General features: G+C 38.8%; 1 protein-coding gene across 3 annotated transcripts in view; it reads left to right on the forward strand.

The window, feature by feature from the left end:
• The window catches only part of TANK (TRAF family member associated NFKB activator), a 35952-nt gene extending 8666 nt beyond the window's left edge, over positions 1-27286 (forward strand). The window contains exons 2-10 of one of the 3 annotated variants that reach the window (XR_013347435.1): positions 748-894; positions 4243-4351; positions 5546-5676; positions 13786-13965; positions 15388-15464; positions 17964-18082; positions 20391-20971; positions 21615-22485; positions 25685-25762. Coding sequence is in view for 2 of the 3 variants with exons in the window: in XM_077829417.1 (XP_077685543.1) it covers positions 796-894; positions 4243-4351; positions 5546-5676; positions 13786-13965; positions 15388-15464; positions 17964-18082; positions 20391-20971; positions 25685-25879 (1491 nt within the window). In the remaining variant the exon portion in view is untranslated. Of the gene's footprint in view, positions 1-747; positions 895-4242; positions 4352-5545; positions 5677-13785; positions 13966-15387; positions 15465-17963; positions 18083-20390; positions 20972-21614; positions 22486-25684 lie in introns of all 3 variants that reach the window. The other 2 variants (XM_077829417.1, XM_077829418.1) reach the window with 2 other exon arrangements.
• The last annotated feature ends 322 nt before the right edge of the window (positions 27287-27608 follow it).

The following is a 27608-nucleotide window of genomic DNA, read 5'->3' on the forward strand; positions in this document are numbered from 1 at the left end:
ACCTAGCAGAATTAGGAATTTAAGCTCCCAGGCGTATCTTCTGAAAGTGTTCTGCAGGTTTCCTTTGGGGATGAGGACTGATAGGTCAGAGAGAGTGATGGCTTTGTGAAAAGTGTTCACCCACAGGTGATGGGATGTTTTTGTCTTTTTTCATTTTTCCGTGTGAGTTCATTCGAGAGCGTAGTTATTGTCACACAGGAAAACCATAAAAGACACAAACATCCCATCACCTGTGGGTGAACACTTTTTTCACAAAGAAGTCCGATATAAAGTGATCTATCAGTCCTAATCTTCAAACCTGCACAACACTTTCAAAAGATGAGCCTGGGAGTTTAAATTCATAACTCTGCTAGGCACTAAAAATCATGGACTGAACAAAGACACTGGATTTATGGTTTATTACAGCAATCTGTAACCCACTAACCACACACACACACCCTTTTTTTTTTTTTTTTTTTTTTTTGGTCCTATCACTGCAGAGGTGTTAACGGGTCACTCTACTTTGCATGGTCCCTTTTTTTGGAATATGTGCTAACTACTTATGTTAAACAATCTGTTCCACCTTGTATTTAGCTGTGACACTCAGAGTACCTTCCCTAATCCTGAAAAAGAGCTCTGTGTAGCCCGACAGCTTGTCTCTTTCACCAACAGAAGTTGATCCAATAAAAGATATTACCCTCACTCACCTTGTCTCTCAAATTTACCTTTGTTAATTAACTATCCTTTTTTTTTCTGATCACTTTTCAGGTCTGTTAATTTGTCCATCTTTTCAGTGATGAGACAGTGCTGGGAAGTATGGATAAAAATATTGGAGAGCAGCTTAATAAAGCTTATGAAGCCTTTCGACAGGCATGCATGGATAAAGACCATGCTGTGACAGAACTGCAGCAAAAAGTATGTGTTGGTTTTGTTTTTAAAGCTATCCATTCTGTTGAGAATCAAAGTAAATGTGGAGACTTCAGTTTTGCTTTACTTCAGCAACTGAAATTTCAGTGCATCTTGTTAAAGATGGAAATTGCAATTAAAAAAACCAAACCACTAAATCAAAGAATAGCACATTATGGTGTGGGGAAGAAACTCCCAATATGTGTGTGTATCATCTGGCATGTCTTTAATCTTTTATTTGTAATTCTGAGGTGGTTTTAGGTGTGGGAAAGGTGTCTCCGGAAGATAATCAGGGAGCTCTTTAAAAATGTAAATGTATCTTTGTAGACAGCATCTTTCATGGAAAATATTAAATCTAATTTATCTTACTCTTATGTTACAACAAATTGATAGGGAAATCTGAAGGTCTTTCAGACAGTTATTTATATTGTTACTTACCTGACACACAGATGTGCCTTATAAGTTATTAATAATTGAGATATTGGGGTCTTTGGTCACTGTACTAGATGCTGTACAAGCACACAGAAAGATAGTTTCTGTCATAAGTATTTTTAATTAACTTACAAGTTGTTTTAATATTACCACTTTTTAAAATACAGGAATCAAACTGTATACTTGTATCCTTTTATCCAACAATGAAGCAGTGAAGAGGGAGGTTCAAGGAAGATTCTGAACAGTTTGTAGCATTTTGGGTTTTTCAGGATTTTGGAATGATGTGAACAAGCATTTACAAGGATATATTTCAACCATCATGTTGGACCCAACAACATTTCCATGAGTTGTCTGGAGCTGCTAGCCGCACATGCAGTCCAATACTCTGCAAAAGCAGCAGTTTGTGGCTTTGTGATACTGCCTAGCACACAGGGGTCTCTAGAGCATTTCAAATCCTGCTCTTGAATGAGAGACTCCATTGTTCATCAGTTCACACACAGTTCAATGGAGGCACTATGGTGCGGGCCTGTCTGGAGCAACATGGGTCCTAAATTAACTTACAGTTCAGAGAGAGGAAGTAATGGAGTTAGGGGTAAGAGAGTGTTTGCCAGAGAGCACACTTTATTCTGAAATCCAGTAACCCTCCCTACCGCCTCCCCAAAAATAGTCCTACCGCAGAATAGTCTGGTGCTCAGAGCACTTATTTGGATGTGGGAGACCTCAGTTCAAGTGCATTCTCTGCCTGAGTCAAAGACCAGATGCTTGAACCCTGGGTCACCCGCATGCTAGCTGCGTGCCTTACCCGCAAGCTATTTGCTGTTCTGGACTGGGGCTCTCGCTCTCTCAACACAACTGAGAAGCTCCTAAACTCTAACTCTGCGTTCTTTGAAATTAATTGCTAAATTATAAACTTAATTTTGTCCTCTTTGGATACATATGCTGCATTCAAAACAAGAAAATAAATACATGCTTATGGAACAGCCTTTCTAAAGCTCAGTGGAAAATTGGAACATAAGGAACAAATGGGTGAGACTGTGAGTATTCTACAGTGATGGAAACAAATTTCTATGGGATTTTGTTGTGCATTTCTCTTTTGCTTAGAGACAAGCAATACACAGATCTTCCATAAAGTGTTCATAATAACTTGTCTTTGCCCTAATCAACCTTCAGCAATCAGAGTCTCTGACTGCAGAAAAGAACCATTAAAGGTAAAAGTATTTCCTAAGGGAAGTCAACCTATAGAAACTACAGGTTTTTACCAAACATGAGTTTTTGTTTGTTTGTTTGTTTGTTTTGGATGACCTACATATGTTGCTTGCTCTAATGTTTCCTTCCTCTTTCTCTGTTCACTCCATAGCCTTAGCACTTTGTTGGCTTGTCCATCATTTTGTTGTTAACAGTTTACTGAAGTTACTGGTAGGCCACTTGTTTTACCAGTCTCTAGAGTTGGGAGCCATGTCAAACACACAGAAGCCAGAGTCTTCTTGGCCAGATGGTGTTTGGTACAGATGGATAGTTGGTTGTCATGCAGATCTTCTAGTTGGTAACTTGTTGCTGCCATCTGACTCAAAGAATAATTTGTGCACACTGGCTGTCAAAAGCATCTTCTCTTCTGTCTGTTTTAGCTGTCATGTCTGTGCTCTGTACAGAAGTGTTGACAAGACATTGCTGTTGTACATTTTCAATTTGGTTTTCAGTGATTTTTCTGCTTCCTGAGGTCTTTTATAGTTGCTGGAGTGTACTGCTCTATGATCACTTTTTTTTTTTTTTTTTTTTAATGCTCTCACTGCAACAATTACTTGGCCTTTCAGAGTAACCTTTAGTCAGATTGTAGGTTTATTCTTGATGTATGGACAAGTGCGACTTTTCAGTAAGTCCTCTTAACTCTGTGAGGCTTCCAATACAGTAGTACAATAACATGAAGTACAATAACAGTGAAGTAACTCATTAAACAAATCTTGCCCCCACTCTCTGTAGAGTAATGTGTATCATAATTTCAGTAAAAATTCAAATAATCCTCCTAAAACTTTCTTCTTAGAATTTCACAAGTTTTCTCCCATAACTTCAGCACTATTAGTGTTGTGCCATCAAGAATGGGCTAGTGTCATCATGTATATATTTTAATATTCTTGTTGTTCAGCTACCTGAATGGTAGCTGATTGTTCAGTTAACTGGCTGGCCAATATTCATCTACCTGGAGTAGCTCCGTGGCCTTCTAGGTTCTAACAGGGCAGGTCAAGCTAGGGGAAAAGATCAGGCAAAGTTGGATGAAGAATAACATTGAGCAGCTATTCTTTTCTTTGCTAGTTGGGCCTTCTCCCCATCCCTCTTCCAGGAGCCTTGGAAGGCAAAGTTAGCAAAGACACGCAGTTTGATGTATTAAATATAGACGTGTATATTTATTCCTGGTTTGTTTGTTTTTTTTAGTTAAACAGCAAACATCAGGTATGGGGAGTGGAACTATAATACTGTTTCAAATTAAGTTTGAAAAAATTAATATCTTTACTTAGACATTTAGATTTATTTCCTGAAAAGTTAAATTGATAGAGTCCTATATAGATATAACTGGGGTAACTAACAGATTCTGTGAAAGAATAAATAAATATCCAAATCCTAATTTTAAAACACATTTTAATTTGTGGTTATGACTGAAAATTGCCTCCCGTATAAACGTTATCCTGACATTTACTACCATCACTGTTAACCAAGAGTTACAGCAATCTTGTTTTATCTAGTAGTTTACCTTTTTCCAATCAGTACAGACTTAAAATTAGACGTGTCACAGGTGAAAACTGTCACGTTTCTGTGCACAAATTGCAGCCGCAGGCATCCCAAAAAGAAAGCTGATAAACTGTATCTGCTAAAATTGAAGCCTTTAATCAAAACAAAATAAGACTAATGCTAATTAAATTATTGTATTTTCAGATAGATAGCTATAAGCAGCAAATATCTGAACAGCAGGAACAGATAGCGTTTCAGAAAAGTACGATTACAAAACTTAAATCACAGTTGGCTCCTGTGAATGCTAACAAAGGTACGTACTCTAATTTGTGTGCTTTATATGTCTTTCCTTTAATCATGTATTGTACTGCAGAATAGTTTTGACTTGTGTATTGCTTCAGATTCTACAATATGTATCCACAAAAGGACTCTGCGGTAATGCTATGCTTAAGGGAAATAACTACTTCTGTTCACACAGAAAAGGAGTACTTGTGGCACCTTGGAGACTAACCAATTTATTTGAGCATGAGCTTTCGTGAGCTACAGCTCACTTCATCGGATGCATACCGTGGAAACTGCAGTAGACATTATATACACACAGAGACCATGAAACAATACCCTCTCCCATCCCACTGTCCTGCTGGTAATAGCTTATCTAAAGTGATCATCAAGTTCACATGGAAATAGTCTTAACATACTTTTGCATTTTCAAATCTTGTTTATAAAATGAAAAATCTTTGGAAACCTTTTTGTTTGTTCTTCGAGAAGAAACTGAAGTTTTTTTTTTTTAAAAAAATGTACAGCTTGTTCACATTGAAGCCAATGGACTTTAGGTGAGTAGAGTTGTTAATTGTAGTAACAAATATCCTGTTTGCAGATAACGATTTATTTTTATGAATATTTATTACAATTGTTTGAATAATTTGTGTGAGCAAGTTTTAGCCTATAGTTTTTTCTAGAACTGGGTACAATAGGTGTTCACTTTTTATGTTGTGTGATGGGTCAGCTAAGTTACATGGCACTCTTTTGTTAACTTATTGGGTTACTTAAGCTTTATAAACAGGAGTTGCTCTTTCTGTTCAAATGGTCAGTGAACATTCTTAATTCTCTGAATCAATTCTACACATGATGGAAATAAAGTTTGCAAAATGGCCATTAAAACTCTTTCAGTAAAAGCACTCTTGTGAATATTTTATTTATTTATTCACACTAGTCTAATGTTTTTCCTTTTCACAAATGCCAGCAAAGCTGATGTTTTTATTTTCAAGAATATGTTTATTGTTGGATTTGCTCATCCGTCTGAGATTTGAGGGCAGAATTGGGCCTCTGTTGGATTAATACTAGGTCCAATAAAGGAAACTAAAATCAACTTAATATGTATCTGCAGTGATACTTGGCCCAGTGAAAATACCAAATTCATATGATGCATTTTAAAAAAAAAATCCTAACATGGTTGGTGGGTGGAAAAAAATGCAGTGTTGCTCAGAGAGCTGTTTTTATTTTACAGGTAGCGCACATGGCCGCATTCTAGTGTCTGAAGATAGTGAAGCCTGGAGAAATGACACCTGCCCTAATCTAACTTTTGATCAGCTCCATGAAAAACTCAAACTAGCAATGCAAAGAGAGAAACTTTTAAAGGTACACTAGCCTGATTGTCTTTAACGGGATTATTATATTTATGCTTTTAAGCTCTAATGGAGAAATGAGCTTTCAGAGATGCACAGAACTGCTTCCTTTCCAGGGTCTTATGGACTTGATCCTCAGCTGATGTCAATTATCATAGCTCTACCAAAGTTGGTTGAGCTGTGCTGATTTCCACCAGTTGAGGATAAGGCTTCACTTTTCCCAGCTCTGTTGCTGTTTGGCAGGGTCGATCATGGGAATAATGTTGACTCGGGGGAAAAATAAGGGGTGGGGGAACCTGTCTGCTCACTTATTTCTTCACCTCACGTATGTGACAGTCAAGAAGGAGCTCCCCTTTTCTGTAATGAGAATCTGTCACAATGCAGTCGTCGGGGTGAGGATGGGGACTTGGCAAGTCTGCGCGGCAGCAAGTGATTGGGGTGAGAAGTGACTTGCTGCGAAAACTGGCTGGATATATTCCTTTCCCCTACCCGCTGCTGGCTGAAGCCACACAAGGGTTTTCATCATAGACCTACTGAGGTTGGCAGGGATGAGAATAGAACAGCAGCGTTCAGGAGGGAGGAAGTGATTTACATGAGGCTCCCACACCCAGAGCAGACCTTGTGCATCAAGCTGATCCTTTCCCTGCTGCGTTTTCTGGGGCTTGCACATCCCATAAGGCTGAATTATCAGTCTGAGCATGACCCCACAGTGTTGTCTTAATAAACCTTGTAAAACCAAAAGCTCAGACTAAAAAAGTTTAATTTGGGGATTTGTTTGCTAAATCTGAGCTATGGGCAAAGTGATCCTGCATTTTGGTGAACTAAGCACATTTTAATCAGAGGTGTTGTTTTGAAAATCATTTTATCGGATTAGTGACAGTTGCTAATTATCTTGTAGGAATCTAATTTTGAGATTTTTTTTATTTATTTTTTTAAATAAGCATTTTCAGTTTATTGTTACTAGGACATTTTAGAATGAAAGGAGCATACAAGAATCTTCTCCTCATATGGTCTCCGCCTCTGGGTTAGCACTTGTAACCCCACAATATAATTTCCTTGGTAGTTCTTTGTATTTAATTAGAAAATGAGAGTAGAATTTAGTTGGAGAGTTAACTCCTTGTCAAAACATCTTTGTAGGTCTTTCCATTTCTCTGTATTGAATTTCATTATTATTATATGTATTCTGGTAGAGCCTAGAGGTCCAACCATGATTGAAGTCTCATTGTAATCTATATTGTACAAATATTAAGAGACAGCCCCTACCTCGAGGATCTTACAATCTATCTAAATAAGACCGAAAAGGAGTGGGAGAAAGGAAGCTGAATTATCCCAATTTCTCAGATAAGGACCTGAGACACCGAGATTATATGATGTACTTACACTGTCATGGGAAGTCTATGGCAGAGCTGGGAAATGATCTTCTGATCTTTGATCTTCTGAATTCTAGTCCAGTGTCTTAACCACAAGACTGTCTTTCTTTTTGAGGCACAAACTACCTATTGGTACCTGCTCCTAGACTATTCAGGTATCTCTCTGATTTACAAAAAGATGTGCATGAGTAAGAGGTGTATCCGTTGTAAATTTAATCGCTTACTTAATGTGGATCTTTGGTATATATCGAACAAAACTGATCCTCCTAGTATTGCATTTTTCACCCTGCCCAATCTAAATTGCTTTCTCTTGTAAACGCTGTCTTCAGTAGAAGAACCGATTCTTCATCAACCCAAGTATGGTAGTTCACTTCAGTTTTTTGTTTTGTTTGTTTGTTTTTTTTAAATGTCCTATCAAATTTTTTCCCCAAAAACCAGGTAAACTATATCCACAGCCATTGTCCTCCACCACATGAACTCCTTTCTGCTACATCCCTAGCAAAACGGTCTCATTCACTAGCTGTATAAATTCAGTATGGGTAAATCCATGGTGGTGGCATTTAAATTAAAAATAGTTTGTGTCCCCTCATTCTGTCTCTAGTTAGTGTTTAGATTTATCATGGATCTGAAACTGTGGGTCAGGACCCCAAAGGGATCACAATCCTGTTTTAATGGGGTCGCCAGGGCTGGCTTAGACTTGCTGGCGCCTAGGGCCAAAGCCCAAGCCCTAAAGCTTCAGCCCTGGGCGGTAGGGCTCAGGTTACAGGCCCCCTGCCTGGGGCTGAGGTCTTGGGCTTTGGTCTCCTGGCCTGGGGAGGTGGGGCTTGGCTTTGCCACCGCTTTTTCCCCCAGGGTGACGGGGCTTAGGCAGGCTCAGGCTTTGGTCCTCCACTCCTGCAGTCCTAGCATAACTTGTGTTGTCAGAAAGGGGTCACAGTGCAATGAAGTTTGAGAACCCCTGTTTTAGAACATTCCCCAGTTATGTAATTACCCGGGTCTTCCCTAGAACTTCACTTAAATACGCAAATTGTCTTCACCTGGGTCTACTGGAATCTTTCTCTTGGCTCAATCCTGTACCCACTGAAGTTGATGGAAATGTTATTGACTTTAATGGGTACAGGATCAATCCTTGATTTCTAGCGGTTCAAAATGTTTGCTTAGATGTTCAGAGATAGACAGTTGCAACTATCCAGGGCTAGTAGTGATTCTCAACCTTTCCAGATTACTGTATCCCTTTCAGGAGTCTGATCTTTGTCTCATGCCTTCAAATTAGCCTTCAAGTGAGGTGTGTTTGCTTACACAATCAGACATACAAATACAAAAGTGTGTCAGCACACTGTTGTTGAAAAATTGCTTGCTTTCTCACTTTTACCATATAATTATAAAATAAATCCATTGGAATATAAATATTGTACTTACATTTCAGTGTATAGTATTTAGAGCAGTATAAAGTTATCTGTATGAAATTTTAATTTGTACGGACTTCGCTAGTGCTTTTTATGTAGCCTGTTATAAAACTAGTCCAATATCTAAATGAATTAATGTACCCCCTGGAAGACCTCTGTGTACCCCCGGGGTACTTGTACCCCTTGTTGAGAACACGGCTCTTTCATCTGCAATCTGTTGACATTGTAACCCAAACAGATTTCCCAGATTGGCATTCTTATACATTGATCAAGAGGGGTGACAGAATAATTCCTATACAACCATACCTGAGTGTGCCCTTGGGACATATGAGCATTGCTCAACATATCCCTCTGGATCCTCTTGCAGAGGAAAAACCATAGCCTCTCAAGAGAAACGTTGTCTTCTCTGTTGGAATCTGCAGATGTGTGAGCTATACCTCATAGTCAGCCTTTCACCATTAAGTACTTGTATTTTTAGTTCCTAGGTCTGAAAGAACGATCGTTGATATGATCTTCATACATCCCAGAAGGGGACTGACCAAAGAGACTAGTGCAGTCTCTCTATACCATACCCAAGCTAAAACCAAAATGAAGTCATGGAAATCTGTGGACTCCTTTATATCCAGAACTGCCTCGCCACAGCCTTCTCAACAATCTTCCCTCAGAAAAGGAGATTAGAGAGGGTAATAACTGGCATAATTATGAGGACCCAGAGACAGTAAAGAATGATCAAAGGGACTAGGAGTTATTTGTCAATGCTTCCCTTTAGGAGACCAAGGGGTCAACATCCCATTCCATTCCAGGAATGGTCTTGAGTATTTCCCAGTTAGATCTTATCAACTAGGAAGGACATGGGTCCACTTTTCATGTCATAGCCCAAACCTCCCCAGGATAGCCATGACCTCTGTAGGCAAAACTACATGAAACCCAAGCAAAGAAGACCTTGCATTTCTCTCCCCTAAACACAGCTCTCCCCACAAAGGCAAACAGTGCCATGTGAATCAGAGTAAATTTATCTGTGAAGCATGAATACTTGACTCCACAACCAAGACAAAACATCCATATTTACCATGCTCTTCACATTCCTCCCAGAAATATTCCAAGACTTTAGATGCTATAGCAGAGGGGAAGAAATGCTTCTACACCTGAGGCACTGCCAGGGCATCAATCTCAAAAATAATTTTATCCTGCAATAAGTTACTTTGTGGTCTAGGTTCTGAGCTGTTCAGAGCATAAGCAGAGTGGTAAGGATTGTGCTATAAGTCACCATTCTGTGCCCCTGATCCTGGGGCTGAAATGCCCCTCCCCCTCACCCCATGTACCTTAAAGCAGCCTGAGAGGCTACTCTAAGAAATGCTAGCTGGGGCAGTCCTGTGGAGTGCTGTGTGTTCCAGCCCCTCCCACCCCATTCTACCTCCTCCATTCCACCTACCTCTGAGATGGGGGAGTAGCTAATGGATAGCTGATATGCTGGGTTTATACGAGCTGCAGACTCTCCTGCACCTGCCTGTCTGAGACAGCTTTAAGCCTCCTTTTGTGCACCACTGGAGTGATGAAAAGCAGAATTAGTCAGGTGACCTCTGAAGCTGAATGGGACACTTATTGGTAAACTTATCAATAGTCAGACAAAAGATGGTTAATGTTCCATAAGGTCATTGATAGCAGTTTGTCAGCTGACCAGCATTCTTCCTTAGAGCCATCTGAAATTTTACCTGTTCCATTAGCTTCGTAGGACAGACCATTAAAATAGGTTGCCATGCCCTGACAGGAAAGATGTGTCATAATGGAGAGCTCCATGACAAAGGTATAATTTCTATCCCTGTTGCTAATCCCAGTACATAAGATCCAGAACATGGCCAGATATGTTAATTGAGCTAGGTACCATCTAGACAGTCCCATAGCTGTCATGGGATCATGAGATATAAGATATATGAAATATATCATGAGTTCATAAAACTAATCTGGGAGAGTTATCATATTGATGTTGAAGCCACCCAGACCCAATCAGTCTTGGTGACTCTAGTTCTTAAAGGTTGAATTGCCACTGTTAGTGTCTGTAAGATATGGGAAAGGCAATAGAACGACTTCGATGGATAACCAAATAGTCAGAGACCCAAAACGTATCCTGCTGTAATGTCATGACCGTGCACCGTGATGCCGACTTTCATCAGTATGTGATGAAATAGCTTCTTCACAACAACATGATGCTCGTTTTAGTACACAGACAGGCTGTTGTGCTGGTATGTAGTGACTCTCCCACTGAATTTCTCTTCTCTCTGCCTTCCTTATGCCCCATTGCCTTTGTCCTCCGACTAGAGGAAGACCATAGCAACTCCCACACTGCTTCTGGTCTTTGCCTTGTGTTTCAGGGGGCTCTCCTGTAATCTGTGCTCCTCTTGCTTTGCCTGACTTTTGGCCAGAGTAAAAAGAGCACAATCCTATTTAGACTCTGCAAGAGCTGTGTGCAGGGACTGAAGGAGCCATGAGCTAAGTGGTGTTGTACATTTGCCTGTTTCTAATGTATGTACTTAATACATTTCATGCTTTACAATTGTTACATTTTTATTCTTAACTTTACTGTGTAATGTTTTTCAGACCTCCTTATGCTTTATAACCTTTACTCTTACAGCCCTTTCCTCACTCTCTAAGTACTTCAACCTTATGCAACTCCTGGCTCCACCATAACTTCCTTCAACTTCAGCACATTCAAAACTGGTAAGAATATCTTAATCCAAAAACACCACCACCTCACCCAAATGGTCAGGAACCTGTGTCTTAAACTTCAGCAAAGTTCTTACTTGCTTCCCAACTCACTAAATGTTTATCCCCTCCTAACCTGATCCACATCAAATATTACCTTGACTACAGAAACTTTTTGTGCCTTCTACTCCTCTCACTTTTGTGATTATTTCCTTTTGCTTTCCCTAAGTCAAATTAAGATTTAGCTGTCATATTTTGAACAATCTCATCCCTCTCTGGAAGTTGGGAACACATGACCTTGAGTCTGAAATCTTCAGACTTCCTATCCATTTCAGAGCTGAGTACAAAAATCTCTTCCTTCTTAGTATTCATGTCCCATCAAGACTAACCCTTCTCTTGCTGCATCTTTTCTCTTCATCCCATTCCTTGGACTCCTTGGATACTAGACCTCTTTCTACTCCCTGTAATGGGGTATATAGATCCTAACCTGGACAAGGACAGAAAGGGGTTAATGGCCTATTCTGGAAACAGGTACTGAAATCTGTCCCACAGTACCTGGCAGAAGCATCAAACCTGAAAGTAGGGTCCTCCAGCTGTAGGAAATAATCGGGAAGGTAACCGCGTATATAGATATATGAGGATGGCTTTAGAAATGGGTTGTCCTGCCAACTGAGAGCATCAGAGGAACTGGGTTTGCTAGGACTTCAGCCAGCCAGGGAGATGAGGGGTTTCCCTCCGGTGGAGAGAACCCATTTTAAAGACTGTTTTGACCACTCAGTGAGTGGAAGAAGCTGACTGTGGCTCCTTGAGGCAAGGGAAGGCCAACTATGGACTAGGTAATTTGCGGGGCGGGATGAGCTGACCTGGAGCACTGACTCTTGGTTAACTGGCTTAAATTGTGAAATTTAAATATAGAAACATGTCTTCTTTAAATTTCTTCCCAGAATGTGTCTCTATTTTTGACTCTTACGGCAGCCTCTTTGGGACTCTGCTAATGGATTATCTGAATCCCCTCCTTGTATCACCACACCTGGGGCTGGCTCCTTCTCCATTGCCTCCATCTGCCCCCATCCCATGTATACATTATACTTTGAGTTCATTGTATTTGCATGTACAGGCTTCATAAAACATGGTGGGGCAAGGGAGGGGTTGGTTTTGTTGTGTGTTAGTTTGTTTTGGTGAACAGGGTATACCTTGGGCCTAATTCTTTACTCGGTGACTTAAGTTTTATCCTGTTGGAGGCAGGTACCTGGCTTAATATGGCTCATCCCTTGAGCATTCTTTATCTGCCTTCCCACTGACCTTGTTTTTAAAATAATTATTTTTCCAGATGGTGTGACTTGCATTTTGGCACATTATTTATCTTGACATTGCATGTGACTTTTCCATCCCTGGGTCTAAGTCACAGTGTTTCTATTTAACTATTTTGATCAGTTAGATCAATACACTTATAAACAAACAAACATTTAATTTTAGTGGGAAAATAAGTCTTGGGAATGAAACACCTGAATTACTTTGTTATTTGGATAACTTGCAAAGCAATTTGAAATTTGTTTCAGAGAAAGACTTTTGTATCCAATTTCAAAATGATAAGAGCAGAATATTTGTGGTGTATTTGGTTGCTTTTGGACAAATATAATTTTGAACCAAGTGAATGTCTGTCTCCTATTTGCATTGTGGCATTTTAAAAATACAGTTCAGTCATCCATATTCAAATAGTTCTCTTCCATAATTTGCCTTTTCTTATTTGACTGCGACAGTGCTGCCTGAATCCCTCCAAAAATAACTGCCCAAATTCCCTCTTACTCCCCCTTTTTAAATGTGTTTATTCATGTAACTGGATAATGGTCATTAGTGCTTCTATTGTCCTCTTCAAACTTTCTAGAAATCCTGTGCTTCCATTAGTATAGAAACTTTGGGTATAGACATTTCCACCACTTTCAAGGAAAGACAGCTTTTTAGCTGTTGTAACTGCATCTCTGTGTCGCTAGCCATATATTCTTTTACTGAGAAATAATTCAAGGATTGCCTACTTACACATTTAAAAAAAAAAAAAAAAAAAACCTAAGTCTTCCCTTTTGGTGTCCTGATAGATTTTCTCTGTACATATTTAATTTCTACAAAATTCTGGTTGAATATTTGGGATAGGGCCTACACTAAAAATGTCTAATTCCTTATCTTTTCAGCATTGCATGCAGCTTGGGTCTTTGGAAATCTAAATCACCTAAGTGATAGAGCTACATTTCTAACTGCTCCAGAAATTAACTCTGAAGACTTTGTCACCTTCTTTAAAATTGCTGTAACTCACTGTTTAGCATGCTATGAAACTAAATGTTACTGCACACAGTGTATATAAATGAAGTAAGACCATGTCTTCCACTTTTCTTAAAACACTAATGTGAAATCTGTTGGCTTGGCTTTTATAAGCTCAAAACAGCACACAATTGTTTTGAGTAATTGTCCATGATCAGACATATCTGTATATAGCACTAAATGGTCTTTAATTATTTCAACGCAAATTGACATTAGTGAGTAGATAAGACTCATTTCATTTAGGTTGCCAAGACTTAATGTAGTATATCCCAGGCTGTTGCATAATGATATTCTTCCTATTCTGGAAATATTAACCAATTGTGCTATTTTTAGGAACAATTGGAAACAGAGGGCATTAAATTGAAGCAAACTGAGGAAGAAAACACTCTAAAGGAAAATAAACTTGTATCTATTATTGCCATTAAAGAAGAAGAAATAAGGTTTCTAAAAAACAAATTAAAAGAAAAAAGTGAAGCACAGGATTGCATAAATATGCCAATATATGAAATGGAGGTAAGTAAATAAAATGAGACACCACACCTTTGCAAATAATTATGCTTATTTAAGGTTTTGTTTATACAAATTACTCTGGTTAACAGATTTTAGATTACAACTGTATGTAAGTTGCTAAGAAAATTGTTAAAATATATACAGTAACACTAGCTGTAATGTTCCTTCAGTTAAGCCATAAAATACTTGAATCTTATTTTGTGTACCTTTAATTATTCTTCATATTTTTATTTTAAATGGTTATACAATTAAATATTGCTGGAGAAAAATTACATAGCTGTATTGTAGTTGGTCTTTTACCGTTCAGACTCAAATTGCATATTATACCTAGCTTCAGTCTTCCATTTTTATCCCACTCTTTTTTGGTCAGATTTGGAGTTTCACTTACCAGGAAAAACATCCAGGGTAGAGCAGTGGTTTTCAACCTGTGATCCACAGACCCCTGCTGGACTGTAGACTATGTCTAAGATTTCCAAAAGAGTCTGCACCTCCATTCGCAATATTTTAGGGGTCCACAACTGAGAAAAGGTTGAAAACCACTGGGGTAGCCAATATTTAGTGAACAATTTACAGTCCATGTAATACTAGTGTAATCCACAAGGTGGTAGTCAAATGTAACAACTTGTTTAAAAGCATGATAGATAATTTATCAGCCTTTAATCTGCTTGTTGAAAATTTTAGAGACAATTGATTTTTGGAATTTAAAATACATCAGTTCCTTAGAAATGAGCCTATGATCTGATACATGATTAAAACTGAATTGTAATACAATACAACTTCTGTGCATTAGCTTCCCTACCTATAAAGAGGAGGATAATGCTTACCCACATATTAAAGTCCTATGAGAGTCTCAAACATAGGCGCTGACTTCCGCTCTTTTCTGCGGGTACTTGACCCTCACCCCTATTCCAACCCCTTGCCCAAATCCTGGCTTTGGCCCCGCCTCCTCCCCCCAGCCTGGAGTTTGCTAACACTGCCAAACAGCTGTTTGGCAGCTGGGCGGGAAACACTGGGAGGTAGGTGGAGGAGCAGCGATGGGGCATGCTCCAGGGGAAAGGAGGAGGGGAGCTTGGCTGCCGGTGGGTGCAGAGCATCCTCTAACTTTTCCCCGTGGGTGCTCCAGCCCTGAGCACCCACAGAGTCGGTGCCTGTGGTCTCATATGAAAACCTCTGTATAAGGGCAAAATAGTGGCATTACCAAATTTGTACTAGAAGGGATTTTAAAATCAAAGAATGAAACATGAGATTTCTTGTACATTTGTTTTCTAAATGGCTTCTTGGGTACACGTAAGATTAGTTGTTTCTGCTGACTGTTGAAGAATGTTGAGACATTTGTTAATCTACCTTTGTGTTAAATCCATGTAAATGTAAGAATCGAAATTCGTACACCAAAACAAGATCCCTAATCCCATGTTTTACTTTAAGATTAAACATACGAAGATTGCTCCAGCTAGACAGGATTTATCTCCAGGGATCCCTGGTATTTTAACTGTGCATGAAAGGTAAATAATTTTGCAGCATTTTTGTAAACAATGTTCACATTTGCTAAAAAGTAATAAGGCCAGCTGCTTCCCTCCCTTTTCACAATACAGAAAGAACAGAAAAGGGCACAGAAGCAGCGTAGGGAGGGGAGCAGAGCCTGTGTGGCATGTGGATGCATAGCTGGTGTTCTGTGGATATTCAGGGATATATCAGGAGGAAGAAAAAACAACCACATGATGCAGCAGGAGTTTAAGCTCCATGGGAAATAGCTATGGATGTTAATGCTGGTTATTGTATCAGCCTTAACTCCTTTTGAGGGCGATCGTGCAGCCATGCTGGAATAACTAGTGCAGCATAGGAGGGCAGTGCTGCCAGGAGAGGGCTCAACAGATTGCACAAGGGACTAATCCTTCAACTTTATGTTTCCAAATCTGAGTGTTTGGGGCCAGGTTTAGCTATGGAGTCACTGCCCACAATGCAAAGGAGGCCTTGTGATCCCTGAATAATCAAAAGTAGGGCATCATAGAGGTGTATGACACTGAACCTTGCTGTATTTAATGAGTGAGTATTGCCCTTCTGCATGTTTTATGGTGAAGGGGGTTGACCAGAGCCTTAGTAATATTCTCCTGTGAAAAGTGCAGACCTAAGGCAGGTTTTTACCAACTTTTGCTGAAGGATCATTTAGAAGGAGATTCTTAAAGGTGTCACATGGGGTGAAAAAAATGGCATTGTGCTTTTTGCTACTTTATTTTTTTTTCTAGATCTTATTTGAAGTGTCTAGTTTTTTTGTTTTTTTAGATTATTCCCCCTTTTCTCCCCCTCCCACCTGAGCACATGTTCTTTACATTAAAATTCAGCTCTCGTATGCCCAGTTCTTCTTCTCTCCAGGCTATGCATGACTGAAGAATTTGCAGGATTATGACATGGCATCAGAGAGAAGCAAGTGAAATCTGACTGACTGAATAAAATATCTGTGGTATCAGACTATTTAAAGCTTTGAGTGGAGTTTGGGGTGTTTAACTACTAACGAACTGAAACACCTGAGAAACAGTTGGAATGAATACTAAAACCACTCACCAGCTGTCCTCATTCTTCTGAGTGAGTTCCTAATCCACATCTCTGTGTCCTCCAAGGGACACCTCCAGCAAAATAAGGAAGGCAGCACTTAATAGTCCAAACTGCAACAGGGTGAATAAAAACTCACAAAGAAAAACCTTTTGATAAAAGCAACAAAAAAACCCTGCGGCATAAAGAAGCAAAATAAGACACTAACCCTCTGTGTCTCTCCTCTACCCCACCTCAAATCTTCAGTTCACCTTTAACTAAAAGTCCTTTTTGCAAGATCTAGGAACTTATGCTTCATTAGTCTGCGTGGTCTCATGTGCCTCAATTCAAGTATTTGTGATGCATAAGTAAGCAGAATAATGTAATATGCCATGTTTTTCAAGAAGCCAAAAACTGCACTTGTATGAAGAGCTATGTTTTCCATTCTTAGCGTGATTTTACTAAGTATTTGACAGCCATTTAGGAACCTGTGAAAGGCCCTGAGGGGAAAAAAAGCTAGGATGTGGGTTGTGCAGAAGGGAATGGCAACAGATGCCATGTCTACACTACACAACTTTAGTGGCATGGCTGTGTTGCTACAGCCATGCCGCTAAAAGTCGTGCTGTGTAGCCGCTGTTTGTTGGTTCTCCTGCTGACAAAAAACTTCCACCCGCAACGAGCAGCGTTAGCATTGTCCGCAGGAGAGTGCTCCTGCCAACAAAGCGTTGTTCACACTGGCGCTTATCACCCACAAAACTTTTTTGTCTTTCAAGGGTGTGTGGTTTTTTGTTTTGTTTTTAAACACCTCTGAAAGACAAAAGTTTTGTCGTTCAATTGCCAATGTAGACGTGGCCTAAGTGAGGAGTTCTCCAGCCCGCTGCAAAAATGTCACATAAGCAAGGAGAGGAGGGAGCCATGGAGCAGCTGCTTTTGCATAGCATATTTCCTTTCTTGCATGGACTAAAGTCCACAGCAAAAATGGGAAATAATGTATGTTCACAACAGCATCAGCTAATTTCTCTGGACTGGCCCTCGCATGAACACAGAAGCACTATAATTGCCAAGGATGTGTTGTACTGCCAATGCTGGAGGGAACTCAGTGAAACATGAAAGGTCTGTGGCTCATATTTCCTTTGAATCCCTGGCCTATAAAGGTTTATTTCTCCATTCCATCACTTCCATGCAGGGGGCCTGTGCATGTGATATGACCAAACAGCTACATATTTCATCATGTTTGACTACTTTCTTCCCTTCCATTTGCTTTTGCAAAGGAGTGTGTGTGTGTGTGTGTGTGTGTGTGTGCGCGCGCGCACACACCTTAAGGAGAAGACTACCAGCTAAATGTTTCTGGTGGTCAACACTATCTCTGGCTTACAGTTGTGGAATTTTTTTTTTTTTTTTTTTTTTTTTTAATTCAAGGTCATGAAAGAGCTGAACCCACTGACGCTTTTTGATTTAAAATATTGAACTTTTAGGGAAGATCTAGAGATGGTTTTCCAGGAGATGAAGGAAGAATGTCATCGAATATGCACACTAGCAAGAAAGCAAACAGACCAACTCAGTAAACTTAACATAAAGAGAGAACCTGTAAATGGTAACATCTTCCTTTAGCTCTTATTGTGATTCAACTGTTTGAAAGCTTTGCTTTATATTTGAAAATACTGTAAATTACACATACATTGAAAGTACTTCCACTATTTACCATCTGCTTCTTTCAAGTCTGCTCACATGGTGCTCTGCAGTTCACTAAGAAAATGCACCATGAGTTTTGAAATTGTATGAGGAACATTCCAAATTACATGGGTAAGAGGCAGTCACCATGTAAGAGACTTCTTTTTTTGTCCCTTGAAGTAGATCATTGGCTCTCACTCAGTCTGATGCCCCAGCATGCTCTGAGTGACGGCACTTTTTTGTTTTTTATTTAGCTCTGTTTATAAAAATGCCTGTTATGAATATTTCTAGCCTCACATTTGTCAAAGAAGGCTGCTGGCATGTGGAGAGGTAGAGGACTTTAAGACAAAGTGCCTTGTGCAGACTTGAAACGCCCTTTTTTTTTTTTTTTTTTTTTTAATTTATTTAGTTATTTATTTATTATACAGACTAAAGGTCCAACTCTCACCAAAATCAGTGGAAAAACTGACTTCAGCGAGAACTGGACTAGGTCCTATGAGCCTGATCCTGCTAACACTTATACTGGACATAGTACATAATACTTGAAGTAGTTTCATTAGCTTTTGCATACTATAAGACAGCAGGATCAGGTCCCGATAGGGTTTTATAGACCGCTTTTCAAGCCCTCACAAAAAAAATTTACTTTACTCTTCCAGCTCCCTGCAGATGTCTCCAATACATATTGACAAACTAGATGTTACAACTTCATATGAAATAAGAGCTAGTGGTCCATGACTTCAAGGGGGAGAAAGGGTACATGAAAGTTGATCTTTTATTTATGTGCCAAATGTGCCCCTCTTATCTCTGATTTGGGGCACTCAGCAAGTTATTCCAAAGTTGATGTTTTGTCTTTTCTTGAGGCAAGTACAATGAAATGCTGATCAAGACTGTGAGATATATTTATTAATAACGTGACTTCCAGTCCTAATAAGTAGTACACTGGACTCCCTTAAAACTTGTATTCACTGTCTAACTGTTAAACGGTAACCATACTTGTGATAATTTCTCATAGATAACAATTAAAAAGATAAAATTTTAATGGTACCCACTTATTGCTCTACTCAGCTGAAATCAATATATACAAGTATCTACTTCAGCTAAACCTGGACATCAAATGCTGAAAAAAATACTGAAAGAGTCTAAAGTTATGCTCCTAAATCCATATTTTAAAATGTAAATAAGGGACCTGATATTCCAAAGTTCTGGGTATCTGTCAAGCTGCTTCCAGTTAATTAATAGATGCCTGTGAAATTGATTTCTGAGGGGTTTTTTGACAGTACATTATTATTGTGTATTGTTTATTCTATATAAACAATACTATGTCCCCTTTTTGCATTAAAAGATTCTCTGCCTCATTCAGGAAGAGACAAGTTGGGTGAGGTAATATCTTTTATTGGCCCAACTTCTGTTGGTGAGAGAGATGAGCTTTTGACCACAATGAGCTCTTCCCCAGACCTGAAGATGAGCTGTGGGTAGCTGAAAAGCAGAAGTTGGCCCAATAGAAAGATATTACCTCACCAAACTTGTGTCTCTCATATCCTGGGACCAACATGACTATACCTAGTTTTAGAAGGGGTAAATTCACCCTATAATTTTAAAAAATATATATCTGCAGCATAGAAAGCAGTAAACTTACCATGCCGGTTTCTGCCTGTGAATTTATATGGCGTCTATCACCATAGATTGGAGCGATTTCAGGAGGACTTTGCATACATGAAATATATAGTAAAACTATTCCCCAACTTGATTAGAAGTAATATGTAGATTATTATTTGTAGTTCTTGAATGCACTGAGAGCTCTCAAACACAGAGGAAGACCATCCCTACTGTGAAGGTCTATTCACTTCAAATACTTTGGGACTACAGTGCCTAGCACACTGTTGGCACTCCGTAAAACAATATCTTGAGTTGCAACAGCTGCCAGAACACTGTAGTAAATGTACGTGAGTGTTGTTGAGAATATGGGGCAATCTAAGAGGGATAGAATTGTTAGAATAAATTAATCAAGCTCTGTTATTTCACATTCTGGTTTTTTTTGCCCTGAGGCTATCCTTCTTTAATGGGATGATAGGGGGAGCATCCCTCAAATTATTAGCTTCAGGAAAATATTCTAAAAAAATCAAGAAAGAGAATCAAGAAAAATAACTGATCCACACATCTGTGCTTTAACAATTACTTTGAAATATTTCCATAGATGGCATCTGACAATTTCCTTTTTTCCCCCTTTACAGAAATTCCGTTTTCCATGCCTATTCAGTGTACTGATAAAACTGATGAACAAGCAGAAGAACTTTTTAAACCTCAGGTTAAACCAGATATAAATAGAGGTGTATCATGCACAACATCTATCACACCAAGAGGAGTGGGCCAAGATGAGGAAGACAACTCTGTAGAATCACTTTCTAAATTGAATGTCAAGTTTCCACCTACAGACAATGACTCTACTTTCTTACAGAGCACTCCAGATAAACCAACAGTTCCTTGTACTGCAATAGCTGAAAATATACTTCAAGATCATCATTTTAACATGAAGCATGAAGACCATACTATGAACTGGAGTAAATTGGAATGTAACCCATTTGAAACTCATGGAGTTGACCCCATAACTATGCAAAACCTAACTACACTTGACAAAACAAAACCCCCAAGCCATACAACCATGCTCAAACAGAATACTCAGGACAAAACACCATGTTTGAAAACAGCAGACATTGGTACGAAACTTGTATATCCGTACACAAATCAAGATGCCATTGAATTAAATTTTCCCTCTTCAGAGGCCACTGGGAGGGCTGTCAGAGGACCTCAGCAGGTATCTTTATATTGATATTGTATATTTTAAAGGTTAATATTTCATTTAAACAAGTGCCGTGCAAAGGTCTTTCAGGCAGGAATGAAACCTATATGAATCACACCATTTTTATGGTGAACATTTGACTTTTATGTAGATCTGCTTTCTGACACTAAATTTGTGTACATTAACTACATTTTCAGTGAAATAATGGAGGGATTTAAATTAGATTTAAGAATATAGATGTTTGCACAAATTTCACTTCAGGAAGATATTAAGTAACTGTTTCTGTATCCATTGCAAAATTGATTTTAATCACAACTATCCAAAAATTCTCTTTACCCAGGTATTTATTCCATAGAATCAAATAGTGTGCATCTCTATAATTTTTAAAAATGTACAACTGAACATTTGGGCATGTGCTATTTTTAAAAAATACCAGATAGATGATATTTTTTTTTTTCCCCAGAAGGAATTATCTTTAGATCTAATGAGGGACAAACACAGAACAACTTAAAAGGGATAAAATACTTTAGAAGTACTTGTAGAATAGGAAAATATGTATTTCCACAAATAGTCATAAATGGAAACCTAAGGAAATACAGGCAAATGTATATCTACTTTTTAAGTAGACGCTTGAGGTGTGATTTTTTTTTTTTTCCAGAAGTATGAACGTCCAGAACTCCAGCTGAATTCAGCGTGAGCTGTAGATGCTCGGTGTCCCTGAAAATAAGGCCCTTTGGCCAAATTCAGCAAAACAATTGTGTGTGTGTGTGTGAGTCCCATTGAGTGCTCTGCTTAATCAGAGCCTTTGGATGACATCCTGGTTCCATTGAAGTCAGTGGCAAAACTTCCATTGACTTTAATAGGGCCAGGATTTCACTTTTTGTCTCTTTCTCGTAGGAGGGAGCATTACCCAAAGGCTAGAGCAGATATTGATATTTAGAATTTTTGCACTTTCTTCTCAGCTCTTCCAGTTATTCCCTTTGACCTTGGGCAAATTGCCTTAACTGCTCTGTGCCTCAACTTTGCCTTTAAAATAAGGAAAAGAGGAGCTGTGAGGCTAAAATAACATTTACCTTGCTCTAGAGATCCTCAGATGCTGTAGATGTATTATTAAAACTGACCCAGCCTCGTTCTACTGTCTACCATAGTCTTAAATTTAATTTCTGAAAATTTTTGGCAGCGAATCCGAGATTTGTAGTGCTGATTTACATAATTTTATTTTTTTAATTGCCATAGATTCATTGTTCAAAGTGTATGATTATATTTTCAATATATTGTTTGTGCTGTGGTAGATTTTAATTTTATCCTGAATTATTAATTACATACTCCTTTATTTTCCTCCAAATTCTCAGTTATAGTTGGGACTGAGTACAAGACATTAAACAACTTTTTATTACAAGTAGAATTCCTGTGGATCTATGAAGCGTCCATTCTACTACTTGTTCTCCATTATCTCTCCTGCTTGTTCTTTTACTAGCTAGTCTGTGAATTCATTTTTCAATAGATGGCACCCTGCATTGTATATTACAGTAAGTGAAACAGCTGGTGTGTGATTAAAAGTTGATAGGGAAGTATGCAGCTTTAAAAGTGCAGGAGAGTTGGTGGACAAGAGAGCATAGGGTTAGATAATTGGTATTTGTGAAAAATAAGGAAATTACTTTAGTTTGAGGGTATCATTTTAGAATGTGAATGACCAATACTACAGCTCTATGGGGAGATTTTAATATCGAATGTTACATTTCAAAAGAAAACTGGCAATACAAAATAGTTTCAATATTTAGAAGTCATATCCATGTAGCAAAGTAGAACATAAGGACATTGATTAAAATGTTGCATCTTATCCAGAAGTTTATTTGACAGAAGCCAATATTACTTTAGAATCCATTAAATATACATGTGTGTATATTTAAATAAAGGTGATGTATATTTACTTAACTGCTTCCAAAATGTTTTCATGCGTTTTGTTCTGGGTGAATTGAATTGATCTGTTGTCTTTTTACTGATTATAGGGTTAGAGATTTGCTCTTAGCTGAGTTCAAGTGCTGAAGTATTATCCAGTTAGATTAATACAACTTGGGGGTGTAATTCTCTTCACTGGTGTAGCTGCAGCAGTTGTGCTCTAGTTTAGACAGTGCCCAGATCTTTTTTACCACCTTGTCGTAGAGGGACTAGTAATAAACATCCAAGCCCTGTCGATACCTATGCTGAGTACTGGGAAGCCTGCCTGTGCCCTGTCTATAGTTGCTACTGGTGGAGCTCCAACAGTGGTGAATTACATGCTGGATTTTTTTTTGCCCCTAGTATAGACTAGGACTTTGTCATAGTTACTATATATGTTAACTTATAAGATGGAACAACCCCTTAAAATACAATATATTTGGCAACAATGAACATCTGGAGCTGCTGCTCTCAGTTTATGTGGTAAATTTAGCTTTCCTGTTTTATGGATATTAAATGGAAAACTCAGTGCTGTTTCCTTAGGGTACAGGGCTGCACAGAGATTTTGGAGGCCTGGGACAAAATCTGAAGCAATCTCCCCTTCCCTTCCCTTCCCTTCCCCCCCCCCCCGCCCAAAAAAAAAAAAGGTGCAGAAATGCTGAGGGGAGGCTGTATGGGTTGGGTGAGGAGAGTGAGCCTACCCCACACTTACTGTGTAGCAGTGGCTCTTGTCCTGTGGGGCTGGCTACCCACCCTGGGCATTGTGAGCTGCTACACAGGGTCACAGTGCCAAACCTGAGTGGCACTGCAACCCCATGCGCCCGGTCACAATGCCACTCAGTTTAGGGGGCCCCCTGCAAACAGTCCCTTTTCCTCTCCTCTCCTCCTCCCTTTTCTCCATCTGGGTGGCCCTGTTAGGATATAGTACCTCTTTGAAAACGATGTGATGGAAACATGTGGCAGATTACAATAAACATGCATCTTACTGGACCTAAGACTTTACAGATTTATAGTTAACTGTGTTTGTACATATATGCACACCTTTACAACTTAAGGTCTGATTCCGCAAATATTAATTATTGATGCAGTGCTTTATTTAGTGGGACTGCCAATCCTAGTGAGGCCACAATTCAGAAAACCATTTAAAATGCATAACTTTAAGCACATGAATAGTCCATTGACTGTAATGGGACTGCTATTGCTTGAAGACAGTTAAATAGATGCTTAAGGTCCCAATTCAGCATAATGCTTAAGCATCTCCTTAAATCTGTCCCTATTCAGGGAAACACTTAAGCACATGCTTAAGTCCCCAAGAAGTCTGTGGTATTAAGTGTTTTTCTGGATTGGTACCTAAGCCTGGTAGTTCCAGATTGTAAGAGTAGAACCTTATTTAGTCCCCAATACATTTCAGCAAATTTTACAAGAACCTTTTTGGCCACTTTAAATATCATGCCTCTTTATATGGTTATTAAAAATGCCAGTTTATTCAAGGTGGCGTTGCAAGTGAGTAACCACAAACACACTCCTATAGGAATATTTAAAAGTATGTTAGTGTCTAGACAAATTTCATATGCAACTTACATCAACTACCCATGATATACAATCCATAGATTGTATTGCAGAAGGAACTGATGTAATTTCTAATGAACAACAGCCCCCTGAAATGCTAAACCTTGTTTAGGAAGGGAATTAACTCCTAAAAGAAACTGCATCTGGTTTAGAAATAAGAACTAACCACTGTGAAAGCCAGGTTGGTAGCACAGTTTGTTGCCACTGGAGGATTAAGCACCTGCTTTTTAGCCTGGCAAAGTTTGGGAACATGAAAATTGAAGCTCTTTTATGGGGATGGACAGCAAGAGGCTTAACTTCAAGGGAAACTGCTTGCCTTTCTACTGCCAAAATACTCTTTCCCTTCTGTGCATACATGAGGTTATAGCAAAAAGACTGTAGCAGTCTCTCCTGGGCTGTGCCCCCTCCTGCCACTTACTTGCTGCCATTCAGTTTGAGTGCACTTTGGCTTATAACTTGATGCCAAGTAGGAAGAAGCAGCAGAGACTCAGACACTTCAGGCCACACAGTCTTTGTGATGAAGAAATGAGGATTGCAAAGGGAGGTTAAGGATTAATTTAATTTCATTATTGTAATATTAGCAACAGATAATACAGAGGTAAAATATAAATTACCCTACATTGCCAGGGAGATTGCTTTCTGATTAAATTGAAAACTAGATACGTTCCAATAGGGGGAATGTAAAATAAAATCTGCCTCATGTTAGTCTTATATAGTAAACCTATGCTGTACTCTAATGTAAAATGTATATTGCTTTTTTTCTAAAAAGGGCAATATTATCTGTACAGGAATGTTTATACAGTATCTCAGTACAGAGACTACAGATGCCATGGTTTAGTTTCCTACAGTGAAATATTTGAAGAGTCCATAAAAAGCCTTAGTATTTATTACACTGACATTGCTGATAAAGGAAGCTTTAGTTGATTCTCATGAGTGTTTTTAAAAATCTTACTTCTATTCTTGTATTTGACACAGTGTTTGCAGATGTAAATGTATAAATGTTTAGTTTCCTTCTGATTCTTTTACTTTGCCAAAATGTGAAGTCTTTTCTTGATTTTAATGTAATGAGAACCAGAGATGCCATTTTTGTTATTAAAATATATCACGTATGTACAAAATCTAACTAGGGGAAAACAAATGCTGGTAACTTTTACATTTAGAACTGTATTCATTTAAAACACAAATAAATAACTTTTTTGCCTTTTTTTTTTTTTTCTCCAGCCCTTCTGGAAGCCATATCACACTCAAGATAATAACTTACTGGCACAAGGTTATACAGACTCAGAACTGAAGCAGTCTGGAATATGTGAATTCTGTCAAAAAGTTTTCCCACCATCTACTACATCCAGGGGGGATTTTCTCAGGCATCTTAATTCACACTTTAAAGAACAATCAATGTATCCGGAAGCAAGCTGAATAAGACTTTGTAGAGGATACTGGGTTGCACTTTTGTATATTTTTAATTCATGTGTGTATGTTAACTTCAGAATTAGACTATGTTCATAATGACGTCGCTGAAACTGTTTTTTAGTTCATTTCATTTTTTTAAAATTACATTTAACGTTTGTAATTTTACATACTTAAGTTAGCCCATAGAAAACTGTAATTCAGTTTCACTTCAGTATGTCATGTTGCAATATGATCTTTGGGCCTGATCCTACAATCCTTTTCTTACGCAAGTTATCTTCACCTGAGTAGTCCCACAATAATTAATGACTACTTATGTAAGTAAGGACTACTTGCATGAGTACATGTTTGCAGAACTTGGCCTTTAATTTGGGGGGAGAGTGTGAGCAGTCCTATCCATTTTCCTCAGTGCCCTCAGGCCTGATCCTACTCCTATTGTAGTAAATAGAAGCAGGAACAGGCCCCAAGAACATCTGAAGGGCGAGGGCGGAATGTCTAAATTTGACTTAAGACAGGTTCAGTGTTGTATTTTTATTGCAGATAAGGTTCTTATAAAATCACTAGAGCAGCCAAGTAACAGGTATGTCATACTTAAGATACGTTTGTCTTTTGTTTACACTGATCTCTGCCAATGATGTAATAAACAGATTTGTCTCAGATACAAACAATACTCGCTCTCTGGCTAAAATGAAGATAGCAATGGTATGTATCTTTGGCAGAGGTGCACTATTAAATAATGTATATTGTTAGCATCCATAGCTCATGGAAAATACCTGTTCCTCTGTGGGAGCTGACGCATGCTTTTACATAGAGAGAAGATGAGATGAACCAGGTTACGCTTTCCCCTAAAACTGCAAGTTGAAAAGATAATTTAGCATTTCTTGTGGTTCCCTACTGGCTGTTACTCAACCACAAGGGAATTTTTTAAAAAATTGAACAAAAGTCTTCACTTCAAAATACTCTCTTAAACTAGAAATCATTTTTAAACTATAATTTAAATTTTGATGGCTGTGTATTTTATGAATGCTAGATCAGCTAGCTTGCATTTTGTTTTTAAATAGTTGACTTGCAAGGATCTCTTCCAAGAGAGCTGTCTGCACTTAAGTCTGGACTGGAACTGTTCAGTCAAAGTGGGTGTTAGCATTAATATATTTTCTATAGCTACAGGTAAGCAAGGCCCTAACTTCTCTCTTTTCAAAGATTTATGGGGTGAGGGTCACCATTTTACAAAGCTAAAGGGGAAATATAAATCTTGCATCGTTTTTAGAAGTGGATTTTTAAGTCACTGGAGAATGCTCCTACACTAAACGTTTTTCTACAACTATTTACTGTAGTTTTAAGTGCCTGCTGTGTATGTGACTAGCTGTTGGCTGCTGATGTACTGTAATAAAGTACAGGGTACAGTGCTTGTCTGTTCGTGTGGCCTGCAGAGTGCGTTTGTTACCATAATAGCGTTAAAACCCCTTTTCCTACGTAGCTCCATGGATGGAAAGGTTTGAGGCAGGCACGTCTTTGGGCGCAGTGGGGCAGGTGAAGTTCCCGTCCAGTTATCGCTGGGAGGTGAGCGCTGCTGGGGGTGGTACTTAGTGTGGGGGAGAGAGGGGGAGGGAATCGCTCTCCAAAATAGGCTGACACCCAACTGCCTTGTCCTCTGGCCCGTAAAAAGCAAGACCCACAGCTCACATTGGCTCACATTACCTTTTAATCCCTGCCACCTTTTTTGCGCGTGCCTGCGTTT

This window comes from Eretmochelys imbricata, chromosome 11 (genome assembly GCF_965152235.1).
Source record: "Eretmochelys imbricata isolate rEreImb1 chromosome 11, rEreImb1.hap1, whole genome shotgun sequence".
In the NCBI taxonomy this organism is placed as follows: Eukaryota; Metazoa; Chordata; order Testudines; family Cheloniidae; genus Eretmochelys; species Eretmochelys imbricata.